Source organism: Rattus norvegicus, chromosome 10 (genome assembly GCF_036323735.1).
Source record: "Rattus norvegicus strain BN/NHsdMcwi chromosome 10, GRCr8, whole genome shotgun sequence".
Classification (NCBI taxonomy): Eukaryota; Metazoa; Chordata; class Mammalia; order Rodentia; family Muridae; genus Rattus; species Rattus norvegicus.
The window spans coordinates 44,155,680-44,179,637 of record NC_086028.1 but is presented as its reverse complement, the minus strand read 5'-3'; the positions used below and the strand labels follow the sequence as shown (position 1 = coordinate 44,179,637).

The following is a 23,958-nucleotide window of genomic DNA, read 5'->3' as shown; positions in this document are numbered from 1 at the left end:
CGCTTTGGAGCCGAGGCAGTATTGCCATGAGTTCGAGGCCAGCGTGGGTTACACAGCAAGACCTTGTCTTGAAAAACAAACTACAAAACAAAAAACATATCGCAACAGCCACTATTTGGGGTAGTCTGCCTTATTTAAGTCATGGGTTGGTGCCATCTGCGGTCACTCCAGGCACGATGGGGCGGGGACTGAGGTGCGACCCAATCAGGCACGCACCCTGGGCACAGGGGCGGGCCTTCGCGGGTTCGCTAGTTCGCGGGTCTTTGTCTCACGCCATCTTTACATTTGATCCGTCAGCTGAGCCTGGCAGTCCGGGCGTCTCAGGCCTGTCAGCTGCCGGAGGCGGACTGGGGCGCCATGGTGAGTGCTGCCCGCAGGAACCCTCAGGGTTCCGGTTTCCTCCGCTTTGCCGCGTGCAGATGGTTTGACTCCGGGAGGCCTGTTCAGGGCTGAGCTCACAGCCTCTGTCGCCCTGGGTCTTGACTTGGCTGAGCCTTCTCACTCCCTGACTCTACCGGGACACTTGTCCTCAGCCGCACCCTTCTCTTGGTCCAGACTCATGTGCCACAGCTGCTGTGTCTGGTGTCCCACTGTCTATCAGTGACAGCCCTGGATGCTGGAGCAGCCTGAGGTGTGGCGCGAGCCTGGGATCGGACATCTCTTGGCCTCCCCATTATCAGCAAGGCTCTTACTGTGTTGGCTTGTGTGGAGAGTGTAGTGAGAGGGCACATGCAGCGTCTCTGTCTCTTCCACATTCTTCCACACTGAATTCAGGTCCTTTGCTGTAATTATGTATCTGCTCCCGATGTACCTGCACGATGGCTCTGTGTGCACCTCTCGCATCTTCATAACTTTGTGAAGTGTGTGTAATCGACCGTCAGCTCTATGGGGCTGACTGCTGCCTACATTAAGAAACACGCCTCTGGCTGTGCGAGGGTCTTTCCAGAGGTGACATTCCAATGGCTCTGGCCTCGTGAGTAGGTTAATCCCTTCATGAATTCACAGTATGATGTGCATTGCTGGTGGGGCAGAGTTGTAGGAAGTTAGTCACAGGTATGGTCATGGGTATCAAAAGAATCTGTGCCCATCTTTGCAATGGTTAGAAAAATTTCAACCTCCCCTTTAAAATCCTCATTCCCCCCAACTTTGTAACATCTCAAATAGAACTTAAAACAGCTAGTAGAACGAGTGAGAATTCCTGCATCTTTGACTTGTCTGTAACTATAATTTACATTACACACCACAGAACTTGTAAGTTTTAAGTGGGTACTATTGAAAGTGTCATGTGTAGGGAAGAAACTTAAGCTTTTATGAATACTATAAAAATACCACAGTGAAGCTTGTATCCGTACTTGGTGTGTTGCTGTGATATTGTCTAACAAGTTGGCAGTTACTTTGAGGCATTTCCCAGCATTTGCTTTTTATGATAATTTTAGCAGAAAGTTTGAATTGTGTACTCAGGGCACTGCATGTGCCAAGCACACAGGAAAGTAGCGTGAGTACTTTGCCGGAGACTGGGGGTCGCTCTGTTGGATTTTCCTTCAGTTCATGTGTTGCTGCATTGTGTCCAGCACACACATGGCTCTAAGTCACTCACATGGCATCTTCAACGTTGCATGCGTTTGTAGAGGAACTTGCAGCATAACAGGGCGGAGAACTCCACGAGTCAACGCCCCAGTCGACGTCCTGAAACTGGAAAGCAGAAGAGAAGCTACAAGAAGAAGCCAGTCACTTACAGTCACTGGAGATGGTCCCAGCGGAATGGAGCAAGACGACACAAGGCGCCAGCAAAGGTAAGTCAGAAGCTATAGGTCGTGTGCGTGCATGCTGTCTTCCTTATTCCCTTACCTCATCTAGAAACAGTGGCATGAAATTATACGTGTGCAACACACTCTCTATTCAAGCACAATTTAGTGTAATACACCACAGCAGTCAACAATTGAAATCCACAAGAGCGCCATCGAGATGGGTCTGTGGGCACAGTACTCAGCCCTGATGACCCAAGTTGGATCTCCAGGTCCCATATGGTGAAAGGAAAAGACCAGACCCCACAAGCTGTCCTTAGACCACCATATGTGCTCTGTGGCACCGGCGTGTGTGCATGCATCCAATGAAATACAATTTGAAAGGTCCACATGACCATTTTAGGAGATACAGAAAACTTAAGAAAATCCATCTTTTGTGATGGAGAGATACCACAGCGTGGGAACATACGGTTACATTGTACTTAGGGTGAATAATTCCAGCAATGGATACCAAAAGCAAAATGTTTAAGATATCCTTTAAAAAAGGATGTGAAGTCTTGATCGTTGAAAGCTAGACCATGTGGTTTGTTTTGGGGTTGTCAGATGTGGCCTCTTCAGCTCCTCCCTGCGCTCAGGGGGGCCTCTACTCTAGTAGGAGGAGGTAGGGATGGTGTTTATGTCCTTTACGACATTGCAGATTTGCTTAGGATGAGGCCTACACGCTCAAATGTGTGTTACTGTCTCCATTGCTATAGATAGAAGAAGGAAGTCCGCAGAGAGGGGCGTCCTGCAGTGGAGCAGCCGGTGAGAGTCCTCTCACCCTACCCTGCCCGTTGTCTTTATCTCAGGGACCCCCTATGCTGTACCAATGGGTATTTACAGAGAGGAATCTGGGGTCCAGGGATCTGAGGAAGGAGGCTAGGAATTCCATAGTGTGAGGGAAGGTGGTTGTGAGGAGTTGTATCTGATGTTGTCCTCTGGCTTCCATGCACATGCTGTTTGGTTAGCCGAGCTAAGCGGGAGATTATAACCTTTATTTGGATTGACTACAAGAAGGTATTTGATTTTTCATCAGAGTTAGGAATGACATATGCTGTGGACGAATTTACATGGCGCGGCTAACCACTAATTCCAAATGCCACCATACCTGAGGTAGGGCTCGAGGAAGGTAACTGTGGTTAAAAAGGCCCTTGTCCCTAATCTCACGGGACTAATGGCCTTTAAAAGAGGGAGGGAGAGCTCCCTCACTGCACTGTGAGGATGTCAAGGATTTATACGCTTGGAGGAGCCTCAGAAGGAACCGAATCAGCTGCTGTCTTGATGCTGCAGAACAGGAAATGTAGCATATGTAATGGAAGCCCAACCGAAGCAGGGAGGGACCGGGACTTGGGAAACAGAACAGGAACTAATCACACCCTTTTCTGCTTCTTCAGTTCTCCATAAAAACCCTGAAATCCCCTTTTCCATTGGACTACTGTTAACTTAGTTTATTGACCTCCAGAGAGTCAGTGTCTTCATGATATAAAGTTCTACTCCGAGATTATGATACTCTCTTTACTTGCTTTTTTTTTTAAAGAATGTCCGACACCTTTCATGAATATTTTCACATGTAGAGTTTAATGTTGTATAGTTTTAATTTATTGAATTTTCTATTTGAAATCCTTTACTGGAGATTCTCAGGTGTTTTTACTTCTAAATGATAAGGACATGAGAATCCTCATTTTCTTCTTGTCATTTAACTTGGTTAAGTGACATCTTATATGGGCTGGAGCTCAGAGATGTGGCTCTCTAGGATGATTCTGAGTTTTGGAGATAGGGCCTTGCTCTGGCTGGCCTCAAACTTGAATCCTCCTGCTTCTGCCTCTCAAGAACTGGGATTACAGCCTAGCAAACCTGGGCTGGGAAGACGGGCATCCTTATTCCTTCTTCCCCTCAGCTGCCTTCCTGCCTTTTAGAGACCTACATTTTTTTTTCTTTTCTTTTTTTTCGGAGCTAGGGACCGAACCCAGGGCCTTGCGCTTGCTAGGCAAGCTCTCTACCACTGAGCTAAATCCCCAACCCGAGACCTACATTTTTATCATGAGAAGAAATCTTTAAAAAACAATTGGCTCAGTGGTTAAGAGCACTGACTGCTCTTTCAGAGGACCTGAGTTCAAATCCCAGCACCCACATGACAGCTCATAACCATCTGTAACTCCAGTTCTAGGGTGTGGAAGGCCTTCTGGTCTCCAGAAACACTGCACACATATGATACACATACATACATGCAGGCAAAATAGCCATATGCATAAAATAAATAATGAAAATGCCTTTTCTGTGCCTTTGAGGATCACCCCTCACCTCCCACCAGTGGAACAGAGAAATACATCAATGTGCTTTTTAACATTGAATTTCTCCTTATTCCTAGAAAAAGTATCTAAGATTATATACAGTTCACTCTGTCCTTCACCGATACATGTCTTTAACATTATTTCAAGGATTTATGTATGACTAGATTACCAGGGCATTTATAGACAGGGCTTCTTTTCTTTCTCTTTCTTTTTTAATGTGTAAGTGTGTGTGTGTGTGTGTGTGTGTGTGTGTGTGCGCGCGCATGCATGTGTATGTCTCTGCATGTGTGTTTGTGTGTATTTCTGCCTGTATATGTTTGTAAGTATGTGTGCATGCGTGCTTGTGTATGTATGTGTGTGTGCATGTGTGTGTATGCACGTGTGCATGTATATGTCTGTGCATGTATGTTTGTGTATGTGTGTGTGCTTGCATGTGTGTTTGCATATGTGTTTCTGAAGATTGAACCTAGGGCCTTGTGCATGTTTCACTGCATTTAATTTTATCCATTTTTGCTAGGAATGGAAAAATCTGTAGGCGTAGTCTTTTGAGTTACTAAATAGAACAATATTTTAGTGTTCCCCCTCCCATGATAAAGATAGAAAGATGCAGCGTGTGGGAAGCACACTCACGAAGGGTCCACTCCCACACTCCCGTCTCCTGGTAGGCTCAAAAGCTTCAGTTGAGGAGAAATGTCTCATTACAGGGCTTGGTGTCATTTGAGGATGTGTCTGTGGACTTCACCTGGGATGAGTGGCAGGACCTGGATGACGCTCAGAGGAAGCTCTACAGGGACGTGATGCTGGAGACCTACAGAAGCCTGGAGTCCTTGGGTGAGTGAGAGACCCCAGCAGTATTAAAAACACTTCCTTTGTTAGTAAGAACAGTAATCACGTCTGGAGTTTGTTTAGACAGACAGACAGGCAGACAGACAGACACACACACAGTATGTACGTACGTATGTATGTATGCATGTATATGTGTGTGTATGTATGTATGTATATGTGTATGTATGTACATATGTACGTATGTATGATAAACCCACCTCCAGAAATTGGCAAGTCTATGCAGATTTGTATTGGGAACATTTAAGTTCTCTATTAGTCATCTTGGGGCACTGAATCATTTTAACCACAGTCATGCTTCTGTGCTATGTAAAACTGAGGTTATACAGGCTACCTGGCTGCACCCCTGCGTGTATTAACCAGCTTCTCTATCCCTCCCTCCCTCACACACCTAATAGGCTTTGTCACCAACTCTGCTTCTATTTCTGTGAGTGCCAGTTTGTTTTCCACATATAAACAAGGATGTGCAATGTGTGTCCCTTGTGCCTCACTTACTTGGCAAAAACATCCTTCAGTTCCAACCCAAGATAAGTATTGGGTTTGTTAGTGAGTAATATTCCCTTATGCATACATACATTTTTTTCAAAAAAGATTTATTCATGTATTTTATGTACATGGGTACTTTGTCTGCATGTATACCAGAAGACAGCACCAGACAGTTGTGGCTGCTGGGAACTGAACGCAGGTCCTTTGACTCAGTGAGTGCTCTTAACACTGAGCCATCCCTCCAGCCCATAAACCTTTTCTTTTAAAGACAAGATCTCATGTAGCCCAATATTACCTTGAACTCATGATCTTTCAAAATGCTGACTTCATTTTCTTTTAATATATTCAGTAATAGCTGTACCATAAAGCTGGTTCTATTTCTAGTTTTATTTTTTATTTATTTATTTATTTATTTATTTATTTATTTATTTATTTATATTTATTTATTTATTTAATGTATATGAGTACACTGTCTTCAGATACACCAGAAGAGGGCATCAGATCCCATTACAGATGGTTGTGAGCCACCATGTGGTTGCTGGGAATTGAACTCAGGACCTCTTGAGTTAGTGCTCTTAACCACTGAGCCACCTCTCCAGCCCCTATTTCTAGTTTTTAAAGGAAAGTGGATACGTTTTTTTCATAGTAGTGATTTTACACTCCCAGCAACGGTGAAGGATAACATGTCTTTCTCTGTGTCCTCATTAGTGTTTGCTGTTGATGGTTTTGGGGATATTCCAGCTGCAAGTCTAGTGGCACTTGGTTGTGGTTTTGATTTGCATTTTCCAATGTTTACAGGCACTGGCCATTTATTGGCGGGTCTCTCTGTTATTTATGTGCCTTTGGAAAAATACTCAAGTCATTTGCTCAACTTCTAATGAACTGATTTTTTTTTTCTGCTGTCAACTTCCTCTTATGGTCCAGGAACCTGCCCCTTGTATAGCTGCAGGCATTTTCGTTGGTTCTGTAGTTGACTTTCACTCCAGCCTTGGCTTTTTTTTAGAGAGGGTTTTGTTTATGAAACCCCAGTTGTCAGTTCTTGTAGATGACTGGGATTTGAGGTCATGTCATCTTTGTCCTGAGTCTGATGGTGCATTTCCAGCACCCTGGAAATTGAGGAGGAAGCATTACTTGTGCCTAGGACTTCCAGACCCATCTGGCAACATAGAGACACCAATCTCAAAAAGGGGGGGAAATCTTTGAATCAATATTCAGCTCCCCTGTGTTTTACCTCAGTAGTTTCAGTCTTGCATTTATGTCTTCGATATATTTTAATTAGATTTCTGAGTACGGTAGGATATAGGTCTAATACCTTTCTGTGTACAAGAGGGTCTGGAGTTTGCACCACTTATTTCCCACCTCTGGTGAAAACCAGACGACTGTAAGGAATGGACTTGTTTCTGTTGTCCCTTTGGCAGTTTGTCTACTTTTATGCCAGTTCTGCGCTGTCTTAGCTAGTTCCTGTGTGCTTTGACTGCCTGGGGGCTTTTGTGTTTCTCTATGGAGATTAGGACTGGCTTTTTCCTAGTTCTGTGAAAATGCTCTTGGTACTTAGATGAGGATTCCATGGCATTGGTAAGTCAGCGTGAGTAGTGTACGTGCGTGCGTGCGTGCGTGCTTGTGTGCATGTGTGTGGTGTGTATGTGTGTCTGTTTGTGTGTGTGTGCGTGCGTGCGTGTGTCTTGTGGGAGGACAGGCAGAAAAGGTTCTGTACTTCTTGAAGCCGGTGTTTTGATCAGCTTCTCCAACCTCCTCTTGGCCCTGGCATGTATCTTCGCATCCTTCCTGATGAACTTTTGTGTCCTTGGAGGCACTGCCGATCTGATGGGGCAGAAAACTCTACAGTCCCACAAAAAAGGTGGTGTGCTTCGTGAGACATTAGCACCACCAGCCATGACTCTGCTTGTTCATGTTCTTCCTCCCCTTGTGGCCTGAGATGAGGCCAACGGACACGGCATAGCCTGGAGCCATGGCTGCTGCTCTGCAGTGGCGGCTACAACCAGAAACTCTTCATTTCTGTCGTAATGGACTTTTATGCACTTTTTTTTGCTTGTTTTCTGTAAAATGTGAATAGTATGACTGTCTTTTCTTTTTAAAAAGGATTCATTAACTTTATGTGTTGAATGCTCCATGTGTATGTATGCATGCTCGCCAGAAGAGGGCAGCAGATTCCACTGTTGGTTGTGAGCCATGTGGTTGCTGGGAATTGAACTCAGGACCTCTGGAAGAGCAGTCAGTGCCCTTAACCACTGAGCCATCTCTTCAGCCTCCCAATTAATTTTTAAATTTGCATTTTACTTTCTTTCATACTCATAAGTCATTCAGCAATTTAATTTTCAACTTTATGTGTCTCATGGTGACCAAAGAGAACATTATGAATTCAGAGTTTTTGTTTGTTTATTTCTAAATCTGCAGAGCAGTAATGTGCACCCCATGAGCCGTGACATAGTGGTGCTCTCAGCAGTAGCTGACAGCCTGTCAGTGTCTCTTAGGCTTTTGTTCTACTGTGGGCTTTGATACCAGTGTTGCTCTGTAAATTTCCTGTCACAGTGAACTGCCCCTCGGTGGCGGTGGCTGCTGTAGTCCTCAGATACTATTGTACCACAGCCCACCTCGTCTGTGTGATCCAGTGACATGCGCTCTACAATCTCGGGGTTCAGCACGTGTGTGTCTCATTACACATTACATACTCTTTGCATTGGTCCCTCTTCCTCCTCTTCCTCCTCCTCTTCCTCTTCCTCCTCTCCCTCCTTTTTGACAGGTTTTGATTCTGTGCGAACGGGTTGATTTGGGTCCGATTTGCATGTTAGGGCCATCCCTTGGTGTTCAGTTCGCACGCATCTGCGTCTTTCCTAATAAATGTTTTTCTCCCCTGCAGCATGCCACTGAATCTGTTATTTTCATCTATTCAGTTTATATATTTACTGGGAAGTGCTTCTGTTTACATTTAAGAATGTTTTTGATAAATGAGGACACATTCCTGACATCTTTGGGTGGCTACATTCTGTATTCTTTTTTCCTCTGTGTTAATTTTTTGTTTAATAGTTTTCTGTATCGATACACTTTCTTCTTTTTTGTGTGTATCCTGCTGTATTGTTTAGTTTTATATGTTCATGTGTTTCAGTAATGGTAGTCATGATTCGTTCACTTACTGTGTGCCATCACTTAAACCTGTGTACTAGGTAAGGTTCTTTTTTTTTTTTTTTTTTGTTCTTTTTTTCGGAGCTGGGGGGCTGGGGACCGAACCCAGAGCCTTGTGCTTCCTAGGCAAGCGCTCTACCACTGAGCTAAATCCCCAACCCCCTAGGTAAGGTTCTTTAGAGCAGTGGTTCTCAACCTATGGGTCACAGCCACTCTGGGGGTCAGATGACTCTTTTACATGAGGTCACCAAAGACCACTGGAAAACACAGGTATTTGCATCATAATTCCTAAAAGTAGCAAAATTATAGTTATGAAGTAGCAACAAAAATAATTTTATGGTCAGGGATCACTACGACATGAATTACATTAAAGGGTTGAAATCCTGGAGACCCTGAGGACTCAGTACTTCTCAGTCCACAAGGCCAGACACCTCAGCTGTCTCAGTCTAGTGTTTAAGGCCTGAAAGAATCCTGGAGACTCGCTGGTCTTCCGTCCACTTTGGAGACTGATGAAGCTAGAGTCCGATATCAGGAAAGAATGTCACTGGCAGCAGAGATGAGCACACTCACCAGCAAGGAGAACAGGTAGGCAGCATCCTCCCTCCCCATTTACCCTGACAGAAGATGCTGTTCCCCGGGGAGCATCTTCTCCCCTCGGCCAATCCTTCCTGGGGGAACCCACAGAGAGCCCTTCAGAGACTTGTCCTTTATGGATTCCAGACCCTATTAAATTGGCAAGATTAATCACCACAGGCTGATCTCGTGTTGAAGAATTCCTTCAGTTTTTATTTTAGAAAGTCCAATTCTCAGGTTTTGCAGTTAACCTCTCTAGATAGTGTCCTCGGTTAGCAGTGGTTTTGGCTTTGAGTCATTCAGCCTCTTAAGCCCTCACCTGTTTGAGTTCTCGTGCACTCTGGGATTCTTCTGAAGCATGTTTTTGTCTTCTTATACATCAGAACCTTTTTGGGAAAATCTAGATATTCTTATATTTGGGATCTAGATATTCATTTATTTCTCTTTTTTGGGGGGGGGTTCTTTTTTTTTCTTTTTTTTCGGAGCTGGGGACTGAACCCAGGGCCTTGCGCTTCCTAGGCAAGTGCTCTACCACTGAGCTAAATCCCCAACCCCCATTTATTTCTCTTGAATTTGGATTTTATTTATCATTTACTTCACTGTATAATTTATTTATTTGGATTTTTAAAAAAATTGGAATATGTGTGTGGTGTATGTGCTTGTGTGCATGACTGTCTGCAAGTTCATACACATGTGCATGAATATTTGGAGGCCAGAGGAAAGGATGATGTTATGGGTACTCCCCTCCGCGCCTCCCTCCCCTTTCCCTCCCCCTCTCCCTCCTCTTTTCCCTCTCTCCCCCCCTCACCCTCTCCTTATTCCTTGTATCTTAGTTCCAAAAGCCACTTGAGGAAAACATTTGGCTTACAAGTCAGAGTTCATCAGTAGGGGAAGCCAAAGCAGGAACTGAAGCAGAGGCCATGGAGGGGTACTGCTTACTGGTTTGCTCCTCATGGCTTGTTCAGCCTGCTTTCTTTACAGCCCAGCACCACCTGCCCAAGTGGGGCACAGCCCACAGTGGGGTGGGCCTCTCACATCAATAACTAACCAAGTAAATTGTCCCCAAGCTTGCCTACAGGTCAGTTTGATGGAAACATTCTTTCAACTGAGGTTTCTGTTCCCAGATAACAAGCTTTTGCAAGATGACAAAAACAAAAACCCCAAGCTAACACCTTGAGACAAGGTCTCTCACTGAACCTGAAATTTCCTGTTTGGGCAGGCTGCTGGCTGGCAAACTCCTGGATCCCCTTGTCTCTGCCTCCCACTGTTTGTTTCTTTGAAATAGGATTTTCCTATGTAGTTCCAGTGCACTCAGAATTTGCTAGTAGTCCAGGCTGACCTTTGACTCCTGAGTTTCTTGTTTGAGCCACCTGAATGCTGAGAATGGCAGGTGTGGTCCACCATGTCTGGCTGAGTGTTCTGTTCTGGTTTGGTTTTTATGTCCAATCTATATTCTCTTTGGAACACCAGTCACACAGATGCTTAAATGTCTGGGAGGGGGCTGGAGAGATGGCTTAGCAGTTAAGAGCATTGGCTGCTTTGCCAGAAAACCTGGGTTCGAGTACACACATGGCAACTTATCAACCATCGGTAACTCTGGCCCCAGGGCCTCCAGCCGTCTCTCCTTGAATCTGAAAGACCCCCAGACTTGGGGAGACTCTTGCTCCAGTCACGGGTTGGGGTACCCCCAGGAAACACGAGAAGCCGGTCTTGATATAATCAGCAAGAGTCAGTTTTATTTAAGAGATCTCGGGCTGACACGTATCTCACACAGGAGATTGAGTCAAGCCCCGAGCCTCTCTAGGCAGGAGCTTATATAGGGAAAACCAGTAATTGGCTAGTACAAAGGGTGTACAGTTATTTTTTTTTTCTGCGAGGAATTGTATTAACAAAGCATTCTAGCATCTTGGCAATATGGGCAAGTTGTCTTATCTCGCTCAACTAAGGGATGACTCATATCAGGGAGTGAAGGAAAGGAAGGGAGGTAGCTCCAGGGGTAGCTCCAGATGGCCAGTGTCCTTGGAGCCCTATCTCAATTCTTTCAGGCATAGTCAGACTTTGTTCATGACTAACTTTTAGAAATTTTAACCCTTCATTCCCCTCTGCTCTTAGTTAAGTAGTCCTAATCCTAGGACTACATGATGAATCTAGCGTCTAGAGGCTCTTCACTCCGTATAGCCCGATACTGTTGTCTCAACATAAGGACTTGTATAGCACTAATCCGTTCCCTAATAAAAGCAAAAAGGCGGTTAATGATGCAGGGCCCAACAGTGAGCAAGAGGACGAGGATAATCAAGGGACCGGCTAAAGCTGACAACAGGGTGGTAAGCCATGGGGAACTATTGAACCAGCTTTGAAACCAGTTATCAGTGGTTTCTCGTTCTCGTCGTCTCTTGTCTAACCTTTCCCTAAGTTTAGCCATAGAATCTTTAATGGTCCCGGAGTGATCAAGGTAAAAACAACATTCTTCTCTCAAAGCAGCACATAGCCCTCTTTCTTTAAGGAATATCAGGTCTAATCTTCTCCTATTTTGAAGGACTACCTCTGAGAGGGAGGTTAGGTATTCTTGGAGGTCAGCTAAAAAGTCTTTAGGATTCTAATCTGAACACTATCTAAACCTATACACCAAGGTCATGACTATCTTAGAACTCTTAAACTTATGGTCCCTGAGGCACAGTCCTAAGAAGTGTTAGGAGTATTAACATATGTAATGTTACATCATTTGTAATAGAAATCAAGCCTATCTCTATATTTTTCTCGATGGAACCCAGGGCAAACATGAAATTCTTGTTTCTAAAGCACACTCCTCAAGTGAGCATTATAGCAACATCCCAGTCACGTCTCTGATGTATCCACTTATCTGATGTGCAAGTCTAGGGAGCTTTTTGAAGATCTGAGTGTCCCTCTAGGTCCCAGCTCTCAGCCCCAACGGCTAGTATGCGGCTGGTGAGGGCTGAGAATTGACGGCTGTCAGGGTGGTCAGCAGCACCAGGTACGGTCCTTTCCAGCGAGGCTCGAGTGTCTGGGCTCCGTGTCATTGTATGTACCTACAGTCTCCGACCTGGAACGGATGAGATGTCTCGGGGGTCCCCAGGGCATAGGCTGCTGCCAGCTGTGAGCAGATTTCTTTCTGTATCACCTGTAGGTCTTTTAGCCTGACACATAAATCATTATTACTATGACATGTTGGTTCAGTAACATCATCTAATACAGTCAGAGGATCTGAGGCCCCATATAAGATCTCAAAGGGGGTAAAGCTGAATCTGGAAGGGATATTTCTTGCTCTGAAGAGAGCGAGAGGGAAGGAGTGTCACCCAGTCTGCGCCAGTCTTCATGGTCAATTTAATTTGGTCAGGGTCTCTTTTAGAGTTTTATTTATTTACCTGTCCTGAACTTTGAGGTCTGTAAATATAATGTAATTTTCAATCAACCTCTAAATACTTGGCCACACCCTGGCTTACCTTGGCAACGAAAGTAGGGCCATTGTCTGACCAGATTACCTTGGGCATTCCAAATCGGGGGAAAGATTTCTTCCAGTATCTTCTTGATGATTGTAGAGGCCGTCTCTTAGTCCAATCCCAGTTCCCAGTGGCTGTCTCTTGTAGGCCTGTAACCAGGATAGGCTCCTGCATAGCCATTTTCTGAGCCACTTTATCTGCTTTGTTACTGTCCTATGCCACTGAATCTCTTCCTTCTGATATCCTGAGCAACGAATAGTACTCACAGTTGTTGGCTTCACCAGGGCATCCAAGAGATGGTAAAGGCATCTGCAGCGCTGATGTGCTGGGGGGTAGAAGTTCAGCCATCCCAGATGACATTGTGTTGTCCACCACGGCAGCACCCACTTATCTCTGACCTTCATGAAGAGAACTGTTCCCGTCTGTGGACAAGGTCCTCGGCTTTCAGCAGGGGTCAATCAGCCAGTCGCAGAGGTCTTTCCTCCACCCATGGGCTTCTGCCAGTGCTTGACACTTGTGCTGTGGTGGCTCCAGGTCAGGATTGGGCAGCAAGGTGACCAGATTGCCCCCAACAGGTGGAGAATCTAGTCCATGTCAACTGATCAGTGATCCCATCCTCTGGGACATTTCATTTAAAGGCAAAACATCAGCCACTCTACCACAGTTTAAGTCCTGGATTGGGTGATAATTGTCAGAGCCCAGCTGGCAGGAATGATGTATTCCAGGCAGAACGGCACTAAGCCATACACACACATCTCCCAGCATCAGGTACTGGTGCACTGAGACAGGTCTTAAGCTCCACATACGCAGTCTGTAGATATGCATACACATGGCCTCACCCAGCCATTTTAGCCCACGCAAGCCATTTTGGAGAGCAATTTTCTCATGAGCAAGGGATAGGGGCAGTCAGGGATGACCATGAACTAGTGGGTGGGTTACCCGGCCCACGCCAAGGTCCACTGTTCTTCGGGCAGTCCATAAGTATTGTTCGTTGCCAGTAGCCCCTTGCACTCAAGGTCTTTGGATATTGGCCCACTGGGGGGGGGGGCATAGGAGCACAGAGCATTGGGTCCCTGTATCCACACTTCCCTTCTATCTCTGTACATAGCCAGCACTCTAGGACCAAGAAGCTCTCCAGTGGCCCCTCTTGTTCTTTCTCGGGCAGTCCCTGACCCAGTGTCCTTTTTCTTCGTATTAGGCACACTGATCTTTAGCCAGGAATTCTCTTCTGTTGCCAGGTACTATCTTCCTAGGTTCCCTAACTACTGTGGCCAGTATATGTTCCTCTCTTGTCTCTTTTCTTCCCTAGCTTCCTGTTCTTTTTACCTTCTTTCCTCTTTCTCTTCCTCAGTCTCTCTATCTGTATCTTCTTCTACAGCTATTAGTTGCTGTCCACTTTTGTGCACTGACCCTGAACCATATATCAACCTTATTTTCTCTGCAACTTACAACAACTCTCTCAGTGACTTAGCTTAACCCTTTAAGTTTCTGTAACTTTTTCTTTATATCTTTTTCTTACTTTAGCCAAATTGGTGGGGCATTTTCTAGTCCCTCGGAGACCCACCCTTGGAGCCTGGCGGCAGACCTGGAGCACTCCCTACCTTCAGGGGTATTCAAGTCAACAGTCAGGAGTGAGGGTCTTCCATCCGTGTCTGGAACATTCTTTCTGGCCTCTAGCAGGATTCTGTCTTTCCTCGGTGGTCAAGAAGACCTGTAATAGTTACTAACAAGCATCTCAAATGGGATGGTGAGAAAACAAGAGAATCTTGAGAATAGAAGTCTACTGAAGAGGGCAAACAGCATTTAGTCACACAGCTAAACCAGGAGACTTTCTTGGACAAAAAGGCCGTTGTAGAAATAAGCACAAGCTTTGTTCCTGTGAAACAGAAAGGCAAGCAGAGAGGCAGCTGATCTGTTATCGACTATTTCTCTGGACTTAGATTTTACTTAAGAAGTACCTCCCGAAATTCAGTGCCAGCTCAGTGGCTCTGTCTCTCAATAAACCCAGCCTCTGAAGGACACTAGGCTTCTAGTAAGAACTAATAACAAAAGGATGGAGAGACATTAGAACCTGGGTGTTAGATGCCAGGTGGCTGACAAAAGAATTGTAACCAGTTCACCTGGGGCTATCAGGACTGTAGTAGTAGTCCTTTACCAAGCTGTCTCACTGGGTTAAAGGCCCATGGAAAAGAAAACATTAATCCTGACCTTGGCCACAGCCAAAACCTGAATTCTAAATTTTGACTGGCAAAACAAAGTTCTTCACAGCTTGTTGTAGATTCTTTGAAACTATTTTAGGGGCTTCTCTGCCCCCCAACCTGGGGCATTTTGACCACAGGGGCAGGAACTGGCTGCTGTGGGGATAGGATCAAAGCCACTCTCCATGTCAATGATGACTAACAGGGAAGGTTACTTAATGTTGGAGATCAACTCCTCTCTTGGAATAGGGCCAGCAGATAAGGCAGGCTCCCTTAAAGAACTTCTCTTAATGAATACTCTCCTTTTGTTAGCAAGTGTTGAAGGTCTGGCCACTGAAGGCAGCAACTGGAATTTTTTTTTTTCAGGGCCAAAATACAACCACTAACTCTACGCTATCTTTGTTGTCAAAGCGCCAACCCCAGCCAGCCTCCTTACCTTGAAACTCCTCTTGCGCTGACTTGGCCAGAGCTGCGCTGTTGCCCACGCACAGCCTGTAGCTTGCTAGTAGGCCTGCATGCTTGCCACCCTCAGCCCCTACATTTTCCTACTCTGTGTTGTCCCTTCCTTAGAAGCTGTGAATGTTTAAGCCACAGGGAGAATTTTTCTTCAGGATCTAAGGTAAAACTTTCAGGTTTTTGTTAATGCCTGCTTCAGACGGATCACTCGCTAACCTGGAGTCCTTCATACACAACGGTTAACAGCAGCTGGGCTGGACAATGGGAGTAAAGAGAGGGGCAGCTCTCCTTGGGGAGGAGGCTCAAGAGAGAAAGATAAAACTCCCCAGCAGAAAACAATTTCTCTCAAGCAAATTATTTTTAACTTTTAAGTTAAGCACCAAGAGGACCAAGTAAAACTCCTTGACAAACAAAGCAAACAGTTTCATGATTTCAAACACAGTTGTCAGTCCAAGTCCAAAAACGAAACAAAAGCCAAAAAGACACTGGACAATACCACAGAAAACAAACCAGACAAACAAGACCAAGACAAAGCATCCTATAACCAATTTCCACAGATGCCTGGTACCTTCAGTACCTGGCCCAAACTGCAGCTTAACCTTAGCTGCTTCTGGGATACCAAACACAGAAACAGAATACAGACAACAGACACTAACACATCTAAGCACACTTGTCCATGCCTATACTTAAATAGGCAGCCGAACACGACCTCCGAAGTCAAGTCACAGTCAGATCTCTTTGACTGTCACCTGCCGGGTCCTCCCGACAAAAGTCGGCTCATGGGACGTCTCCCAGAGCTGGGGCGTCCTCACTTCCGCTATCTAAAAAAAGAACAAAAAGAAAACAGCTATTTGAAGTAGAAACCCAGTACCTACTCACAGGCGTCTGTCCGGGGTGGGAAGCCCTTCCACCCAAGCACACTTAAATACGGGGTAGGAAGCCCATCTACCCAAGTGTACTCAAAAACAACGGGGTGGGAAGCCCATCCACCCGAGTGCACTCAAAAACAACGGAGTGGGAATCCCATCCACTCGAGTGCACTCAAAAACAACGGGGTGGGAAGCCCATCCACCCGAGTGCACTCAAAAACAATGCAGTGGGAAGCCTTCTTCTGCCCAGACAGTGCACCAAGACCTTAAACCGGTACTGAAAAACACAGACTACAGGACTTAATTCACACACACACTACTCTCACACTCACACAGCGGCCACTTTCCAGCACTCACACTAACGTACCTCCAAGAGGCATTCGGATCTCCGGGGGTTATGCTCCTATCCCGGACGAGCCCCCAATGAAAGACCCCCAGACTTGGGGAGACTCTCGCTCCAGTCACGGGTTGGGGTACCCCCAGGAAACACGAGAAGCCGGTCTTGATGTAATCAGCAAGAGGCAGTTTTATTTACGAGATCTCGGGCTGACACGTATCTCACACAGGAGATTGAGTCAAGCTCCGAGCCTCTCTAGGCAGGAGCTTATATAGGGAAAACCAGTAATTGGCTAGTACAAAGGGTGTACAGTTATTTTTTTTTTCTGCGAGGAATTGTATTAACAAAGCATTCTAGCATCTTGGCAATATGGGCAAGTTGTCTTATCTCGCTCAACTAAGGGATGACTCGTATCAGGGAGTGAAGGAAAGGAAGGGAGGTAGCTCCAGGGGTAGCTCCAGATGGCCAGTGTCCTTGGAGCCCTATCTCAATTCTTTCAGGCATAGTCAGACTTTGTTCATGACTAACTTTTAGAAATTTAAACCCTTCAAATCCACAGGCAGTGCATGCACGTGCTTCATAGACATACATGCTGGCAAAACATTCAGACAGATAAAGTAAAGATAAATTAATTCCTTCTTCCATTTTAAACTCTGACACACGCCTTTAATCCTATCACTCAGGAGGCAGAGGCAGGTGGATCTATGTGAGTTTGAGGCCAGCCTGGTCTACAGTGTGAGCTCCAGGACAGCCAGGGCTATGCTACATAGTGAGACCCTATGCCAAAAACAAAACAAAACAAAACAAATAAAAAACAAACAACAAAACAAAAACAAAAACCTAAAACAGTACAAAACATGGCATTATTCTAAATGTTATTTTTCTGCCTGATTAGTTCTGCTGTTGGGACACCCACCTTTTTGTTTTCCTTGAGTTTTTGTTGAGTCTTAGCTTTGAAATTCAGATTGCATGAACATTTAAAAAATGTATAGCGTGTATATTTGTATGTATGAGTGTATGTATGTGTGTATGTGTGTGTGTGTGTGTGTGTGTGTGTGTGTGTGTGTGTGTGTACACAGTCACATGCCATGACATACATCTAGGGGTCAGAGGGCTAGGGACAGAACTCAGCCGGCAAAGCCCTGTATCTGGTGCACTTACCTGCTGAGCCATCCAAAAGCTGGGTCACTTCAGTTTTCAGTCACCCCCGTCTCCTACGTATCTGAGGCTGGCTGGCTTGCTTTCTTTCTTTCTCCCTTTCTTTCTTTCTTTCTTTCTTTCTTTCTTTCTTTCTTTCTTTCTTTCTTTCTTTCTTTCTTTCCTTCTTTCTTTCTTTCTTTCTTTCTTTCTTTCTTTCTTTCTTTCTTCTTTCTTCTTTCTTTCTTTCTTTCTTTTGTTCTTTCTTTCTTTCTTTTTCTTTCTTTCCTTCCTTCCTTCCTTCTTCCTTCTTTCCTTTCTTCTGTCTTTCCATCTCTCTGTCTTTCTTTTTACTGAATTGTATTATGTCTCTAAGTTTTCTTAAAACCATTCTTAGATTTCTAATTCCTATTTATTTATTCTTAGTGCTGGGGATTAATTTAAGGCTTCATGTGTATTAGGCAAGCGCTCTGCAGCTGAGCTGTGATTCCCAACCCCCTTTTCATTTTAAGATAGGGTCTTATTAAATTGCTCAAACAGACTTTGACCTGGTCTCCCTTCTGCCTTCGCATCTGTGGCTGAGAGCACAGGCCTGTAAGAGTCCCAGCTCTGCTCTCTTCTTAAGCCATTTCACTTTCCTTACTAAAGGCAGGGCTCCAGCCCACAGGAATGTAAACTTCTCACAGGATGTTCCGACGTGTCCAGCTGTCACTCAGTTCCCAAGGGTGCAATCTTTCTGCAGCGAACCTGACTTAGCATTTGGTAGCCTTACACTATTTCCCATCAACAGGACACTGCGTGACCAAACCTGAGGTGATCTTTAAGTTGGAACAAGGAACTGGGCCATGGAGAGCAGAAGACATTCCAAAGCAGAGCCGACCAGGTCAGTGACTGTACCCTGGACACACGGACGAGGATGAGCAGACTCTCACAGACACTGGCCATGCCCAGCTCTTCTTCCTGAGGTGCCGCTCCTAGTCTTGGGAACAGCTGGTGTGGTAGCTCACATATTTCCTGTGTGCGCTCTCCAAGGAGAATGCTCACGTGACCTTTTACTCTCTTTTTTATTTTGTTGCGTATGTTTTCTTTAACTGTATAGAGCTTCATAGACAGCTTTGGTTATCTGGTTAGCTGCTGTCTCTACATTCTCAGTTGTCTGTGTTTTCTACTCGAAGCATTTTTGGCTGGGTTAGTTCTTTTATCACCTGGATTTGGTTCTCTCCTAAGCCTAGCACGTCTAAAATTAAACATGCAAATAACAATAAATAGATCTGCACACAGAGAGCTTACATTTTGTTGAAAGAAATTAAACACACATAATATTTGGTTATAAGAGTCACAAAGGATGCTTTATTATAAAATAAGAAATAGAAGTGTTCACTGTTTTATTCCAGGAAAAGTCTGAAGGTAAGAGAATTTTAAGGAGACTGTTATTTATTTAGTTAAATCTTGACACTTATTTTTTTCCAGTATTTGGTATATCTAATACATAGGTGGGCATAATATAGAGATTTGTCTTAGTCCTTATAGATATGGAAATTGGTAGCTTAATATAGATATCAGTGTCACAGATTTTCAGGCATTAACTGAAGGGTTGGTGAGGAAATCAGAGAAAGACACCCAGTATCAAGTCTCCTATCCCATGAGGTAGAATGTATGCGAGTGAGGAGTGCTCAGCATGGGAAGGGGGAAGCGAAGCTTGACAGGAAAGTGGAGTTTAAGTGGAGCTTAAGTGAAGTAAGGCTTTCCGGTTGAAAGGCTGAGGTTTCTGTGTCTGTGTAGAAGCTGTTGTCAGCAGTCTTTGAAAGTAATTTGAAGACAATAGACTTAAATAGAAGACCTCATTTATAATATAGAAGACAGCTTAATACAAAAATGGAAGGTTCCAGAAGCAGAGGGTTACAAAATAGAGCTGCATGGACCTTCATCTAAGTGAAGAATGACAGCACAGTGAATCCCAGAAACATCCGGAAAACCTTCCAACAATGGTAGGGCTTAGTATCCTGAATGAAGTCCACTAGTCCAGCAAGAGGGCAGACTGGAGCTTCCTGGCCCCATTGAGGTTCTTGGAAGCACAAAATAGATTTTGTTTAGGAATTTGGAGGGTTGGACTTTGCTGTTTTATATGGGAATAGGTCATTTGTGTCTGTAAACCAGCCCCCTCAATTTCTACTGTGGCTCTTTGTGGAGCAGTGAAAACTGAACACACAGATAGCAGCCCCTTCCTAAGTCCACACTTAGGTGAAAAAAGCCGTGCAAACCTCCATCCTCAGATGGCTAGCTGAGGAGTATCTGACCGTATGATTTTTACATTGAAAAGTCTACGTTGTGGACTACTGGGGACACATCTGCATATATCATATATCAACATTATTGTTAAATCACAATGGAATGAGAACAAGAAGGCAGTTCTTCATTTTTATGATGTAACATGAGCTTGGCTACTTCTATTTTCTTTTAGATGTCCGGAAAGTAAGGGAACTGAGTGAAACCAACCAGGACAATGAAGAGAGACACTTGTGGCACTTTGTAATTACCAACAGCAACACATCAACTCAGGAGAAAGTTAAATTAGGAAACATACTTAATGTGGGCTCAAACCGTGTTTCAAATCGGACTATAAAGAATGGAAACTCCTCAGGAATGAGGCCTGTGACACTTGGTGTATGGCAGAGCGCATCTCCCTCTAAAGAGCCCAGTGACTTGCCGACTGGAGAGGAACCTGACGGCTCTCTAACCAGCAAGCCCCCCATGCATGCAGAGCATCATGGGTTGTATAACAGAGCTCCAGGTACTGGACAGCATTTTCAATGTTGTAGGCAAGAAGCAACCTGCAGCACAAAGGCATTATGGACGAACAAGGGGTTTCACGTTGCCCATAGGTCTAGTAAGTTTTCCGAGTCCGAGAAAGCACCTGATGAGGTAGCCCTTAATGCCCAAGAGATGAGTTGGGTATGCAAAGAAACTTTTGAATGTAGTATTTGTAAGGAAACATTCTGTACAAAGTTTAAGCTCACCAAACATAAGAAAATACACAAAGGACAGAAATATTTCACGTGTAGGGATTGCGAGAAAACTTTCATTAATACATCATACCACAAAGACCAGAGGATACATGTGGGAGTCGGGTCCCATAGATATAAACAATGTGAGAATTGCTTTCATCAGAAAAACCAGCAAAGTGTGCACCAGAGTGTCCCCAAAGGATCCAAACTCTATGAAATGTATCAGTCTGAGCAAAGCTTCAGTGAGAAGCCAAATCTCAGATGCTGTCAGAAGACCCGTGCAGGTTATAAACCCTACAGATGTAACATGTGTGGGAAGTCATTTTACCGGAAGTCACACCTCAGCAGGCACCAGAGAATTCACACAGGTGAGAGACCCTATGGTTGCAAAGAATGTAAGAAAGCTTTCTTCCATAAGTCCTCCCTCACCATACATCAGAGGACTCACACAGGTGAGAAGCCCTATGAATGTAAAAAATGCAGGAAAACCTTCTACTGTAAGTCAGACCTGAATGTCCATCATAGAACTCACACAGGTGAGAAACCGTATGAGTGTGACGAGTGCAGGAAAACGTTCTACTCTAAGTCGCACCTCATTATACATAGGAAAATTCACACAGGCGACAAACCCTATGAATGTCAGGAATGTCAGAAAACCTTCAATCGTAAGTCAAACCTTACTGTACATCAGAAAACACACACTGGGGAGAAACCTTATGAATGCGATGTGTGTGGGAAAACTTTTCACCGTCAGTCACACCTCAGCATGCACCAGGGAATTCACAGCGGCGAGAAACCCTACAAATGTAAAGAGTGTGGGAAAGCCTTCTACCAGAAGTCGAGCCTCAGCAGGCATCAGAGAAACCACACAGGGGACAGACCATATGCCTGTGAAGAATGCAGGAAAACCTTCCTCCATAAGTCCTCCCTCACTGTCCACCAGAGAAGCCACACAGGCTATAAACCATACTCGTGTGAGGAGTGCAGGAAGACGTTTTACAGTAAGTCACATCTCACCGTTCATCAGAGAACCCACACAGGCGAGAAGCCCTATGAGTGCAAGCTGTGCAGGAAGGCTTTTCACCAGAAGTCATACCTGAGCAGGCATCAGATCACTCACGAACGTGAGAAACGATTTGAATGTCAGGAATGTAGGAAAAGGTTTTATCATAAGTCCTCCCTCACTGTACATCAGAGAATCCACCTGAGGGAGCACCTGTGAGTCTAACGTGGGAAGTTCCGTTAGCAGAAACCATCAGCAGGCATCAGAAAAGGCACATATACGGGGTTTCCTATAAATGTGACAGTGTGGACGATGTTTTTGCAAGAAGGGACTTCACAGGTGTTAAATTTATACAAAAAATTCTGTGTGGCACAAGTTGGCTGTCTTCTCTGGAACACAGTCTCTATTATGTGGTCTGTGTGACCATGTAACAGCCCTACACACACACACACACACACACACACACACACACACACACACACACACACACACACACACACGATCATTACTTTCATTTCAGCCAGTCCCACAGAAATACTTTTTAAGTTTTTCCTCCTCCCTAAGTTCTCATGAGCTCTGGACCTGAGATGTATGTGACCTGCAAGACAGCCTTGAGATCCATTGTCAGAAAGTCCCCGATTTAAGAGAAATAGAACTGACTGGAGATAGCTCATTTTTATCCCCAAATACTCCTTTTTTTTAAAATCCCCAATACTTTTTTTTTTTTTTTAGTTTGAGGAATACTTTCTCAAGCCATTGGGCAGATACTTTTATAAGAATGCACTAATTCACTTAATACAGTTGGAAGAACTTACATGCTCTTTAATATTTCAGAATTTGTACACAGGGGAAACTTGGGCAAATTGAGAATTCTTTATCAGAGATATTTCATTGAACAATTTGAATAAATCAAATAGAGTAAGTCAACACACGAAACTTTGAACAAAACTTCCGTGTCAGAAGTCTTTGTAATATTAATATTAACTTTCAAATGGAGGCACACACGTGTCAATAAATATGAGTGATATCATTGTCAGAGCACATTGTGTCTGGGAACATTTGTGGTTTGTAACCGGAGGTTGGAGTTGCTACTGGCATGAAGTAACAGGGGCCAGCCGTGCTGTTTAAACAGCCTGTACTACACAAAACATTCCCTCATTCATGTACAGATTTGGATACAGATATTAATGGAAAATTCCTTCGGTGGGACCTAGATTAATTATCAGAAATGTGTTCACTTTGTATACGTCTTGCTTTGTTAAACAGGGAGTGAGGCACAAGTGTAGCCCAGTGATAAAATGTATGTGTAACATTCACGAGACCCTGGGTTTCAGCCTCGATACATACATGCATAAACTAAAACCGAAAAATTTATACATCAAATACCGTTCTAGCACATGTTCATATTTTCTCAACTAGCGCACTCTCCCCACTTTGTGCAAGGGTGAATAAGTGTGTGTGGACATTGCTGTTTAACTGTCTCTTAAGTAAGCAAGACTTTCTGGTGTGCAAAGCTAATATAAAGCCTGCCAGTTGACCTAATAGAAATATTATCTGTGTAGAAATGAACAAATGAAGTCCCTGAATTGTTCGCAGCTGACGACACTTAAAGAGACACGAACAACAATTCTTTTTTTTTTTTCTTTTTCCTCTTTTTTTTTCCGGGGCTGGGGACCGAACCCAGGACCTTGCGCTTCCTAGGCAAGCGCTCTACCACTCAGCCAAATCCCCAGCCCCACGAACAACAATTCTAATGTCGGCTTCAGTGCTCTTAGTGAGCAACAATTCATTTTGCATTTATTTGTGCCGCCCCATTTCCTACACTCCGCTCTCCACATGAAACCAATGAACGGAAGTGGCTGCTCTCGTAGGTTTCTCCAGGAAATTTAATTTACCTAGCTCTCCTGGAACACCTCTGTGTCACCGACAGCACAGTTCTTTTGTCACTACACATTTTGCTCTAGCCCTCAAGATGTTTTTACCCTACACTCAACAGCCTTGAATAAAACACTTTTTGTCTAACATACAAAAGCGTTTTCTCTTATAAATCTGTAAGTCTTGGTATTTGAGACTTGTGTCTTAGGATCAGCGTGTTTGAGATGCTGACGGGAAACTGTCCCAGTTAGCTTCTCTGGTACTAAGCTGTGGTGAAACACTGACCAGGAACAACCTGGAGAGGTTTCATTTGGCTTACACTTCCGTGTTACGGGTTGTGACTGAGGTAGTCAGGGCAGGAATTGAAACAGAGACCATGAAGAAATGTTGCTCACTGGCTTGCTCCCCACGGCTGCTCAGCCTGTTAAGGCACGGTAGAGACTGGTGTTGTGAAGGATAGCTGCTGTATGTATGTATGTATGTATGTATGTATGTATGTATG

At 44.5% G+C, this 23,958-nt stretch overlaps 1 protein-coding gene and 1 long non-coding RNA gene across 3 annotated transcripts; one reads left to right on the top strand and one right to left on the bottom strand.

Moving 5' to 3' along the window:
• Positions 1-305: 305 nt before the first annotated feature.
• Positions 306-23,607, top strand: Zfp39 (zinc finger protein 39). The gene is given in 5 exon segments (NM_001107004.3): positions 306-360; positions 1,629-1,793; positions 4,780-4,906; positions 18,364-18,456; positions 20,035-23,607. Coding segments are annotated over 5 exon segments (2,154 nt in total). The 5' UTR covers positions 306-357; the 3' UTR covers positions 21,801-23,607.
• On the bottom strand, positions 10,829-18,498 carry LOC134480798 (uncharacterized). Of its 2 annotated transcripts, XR_010055625.1 has the most exons (3): positions 16,467-18,353; positions 12,843-16,051; positions 10,829-12,725 (listed from the first exon to the last, which is right to left on the bottom strand). It is a non-coding gene; the product is annotated as an uncharacterized LOC134480798 (long non-coding RNA). The 2 variants fall into 2 exon arrangements; XR_010055624.1 differs by having other exon boundaries at positions 10,829-16,051; positions 16,467-18,498.
• Positions 23,608-23,958: the final 351 nt, after the last annotated feature.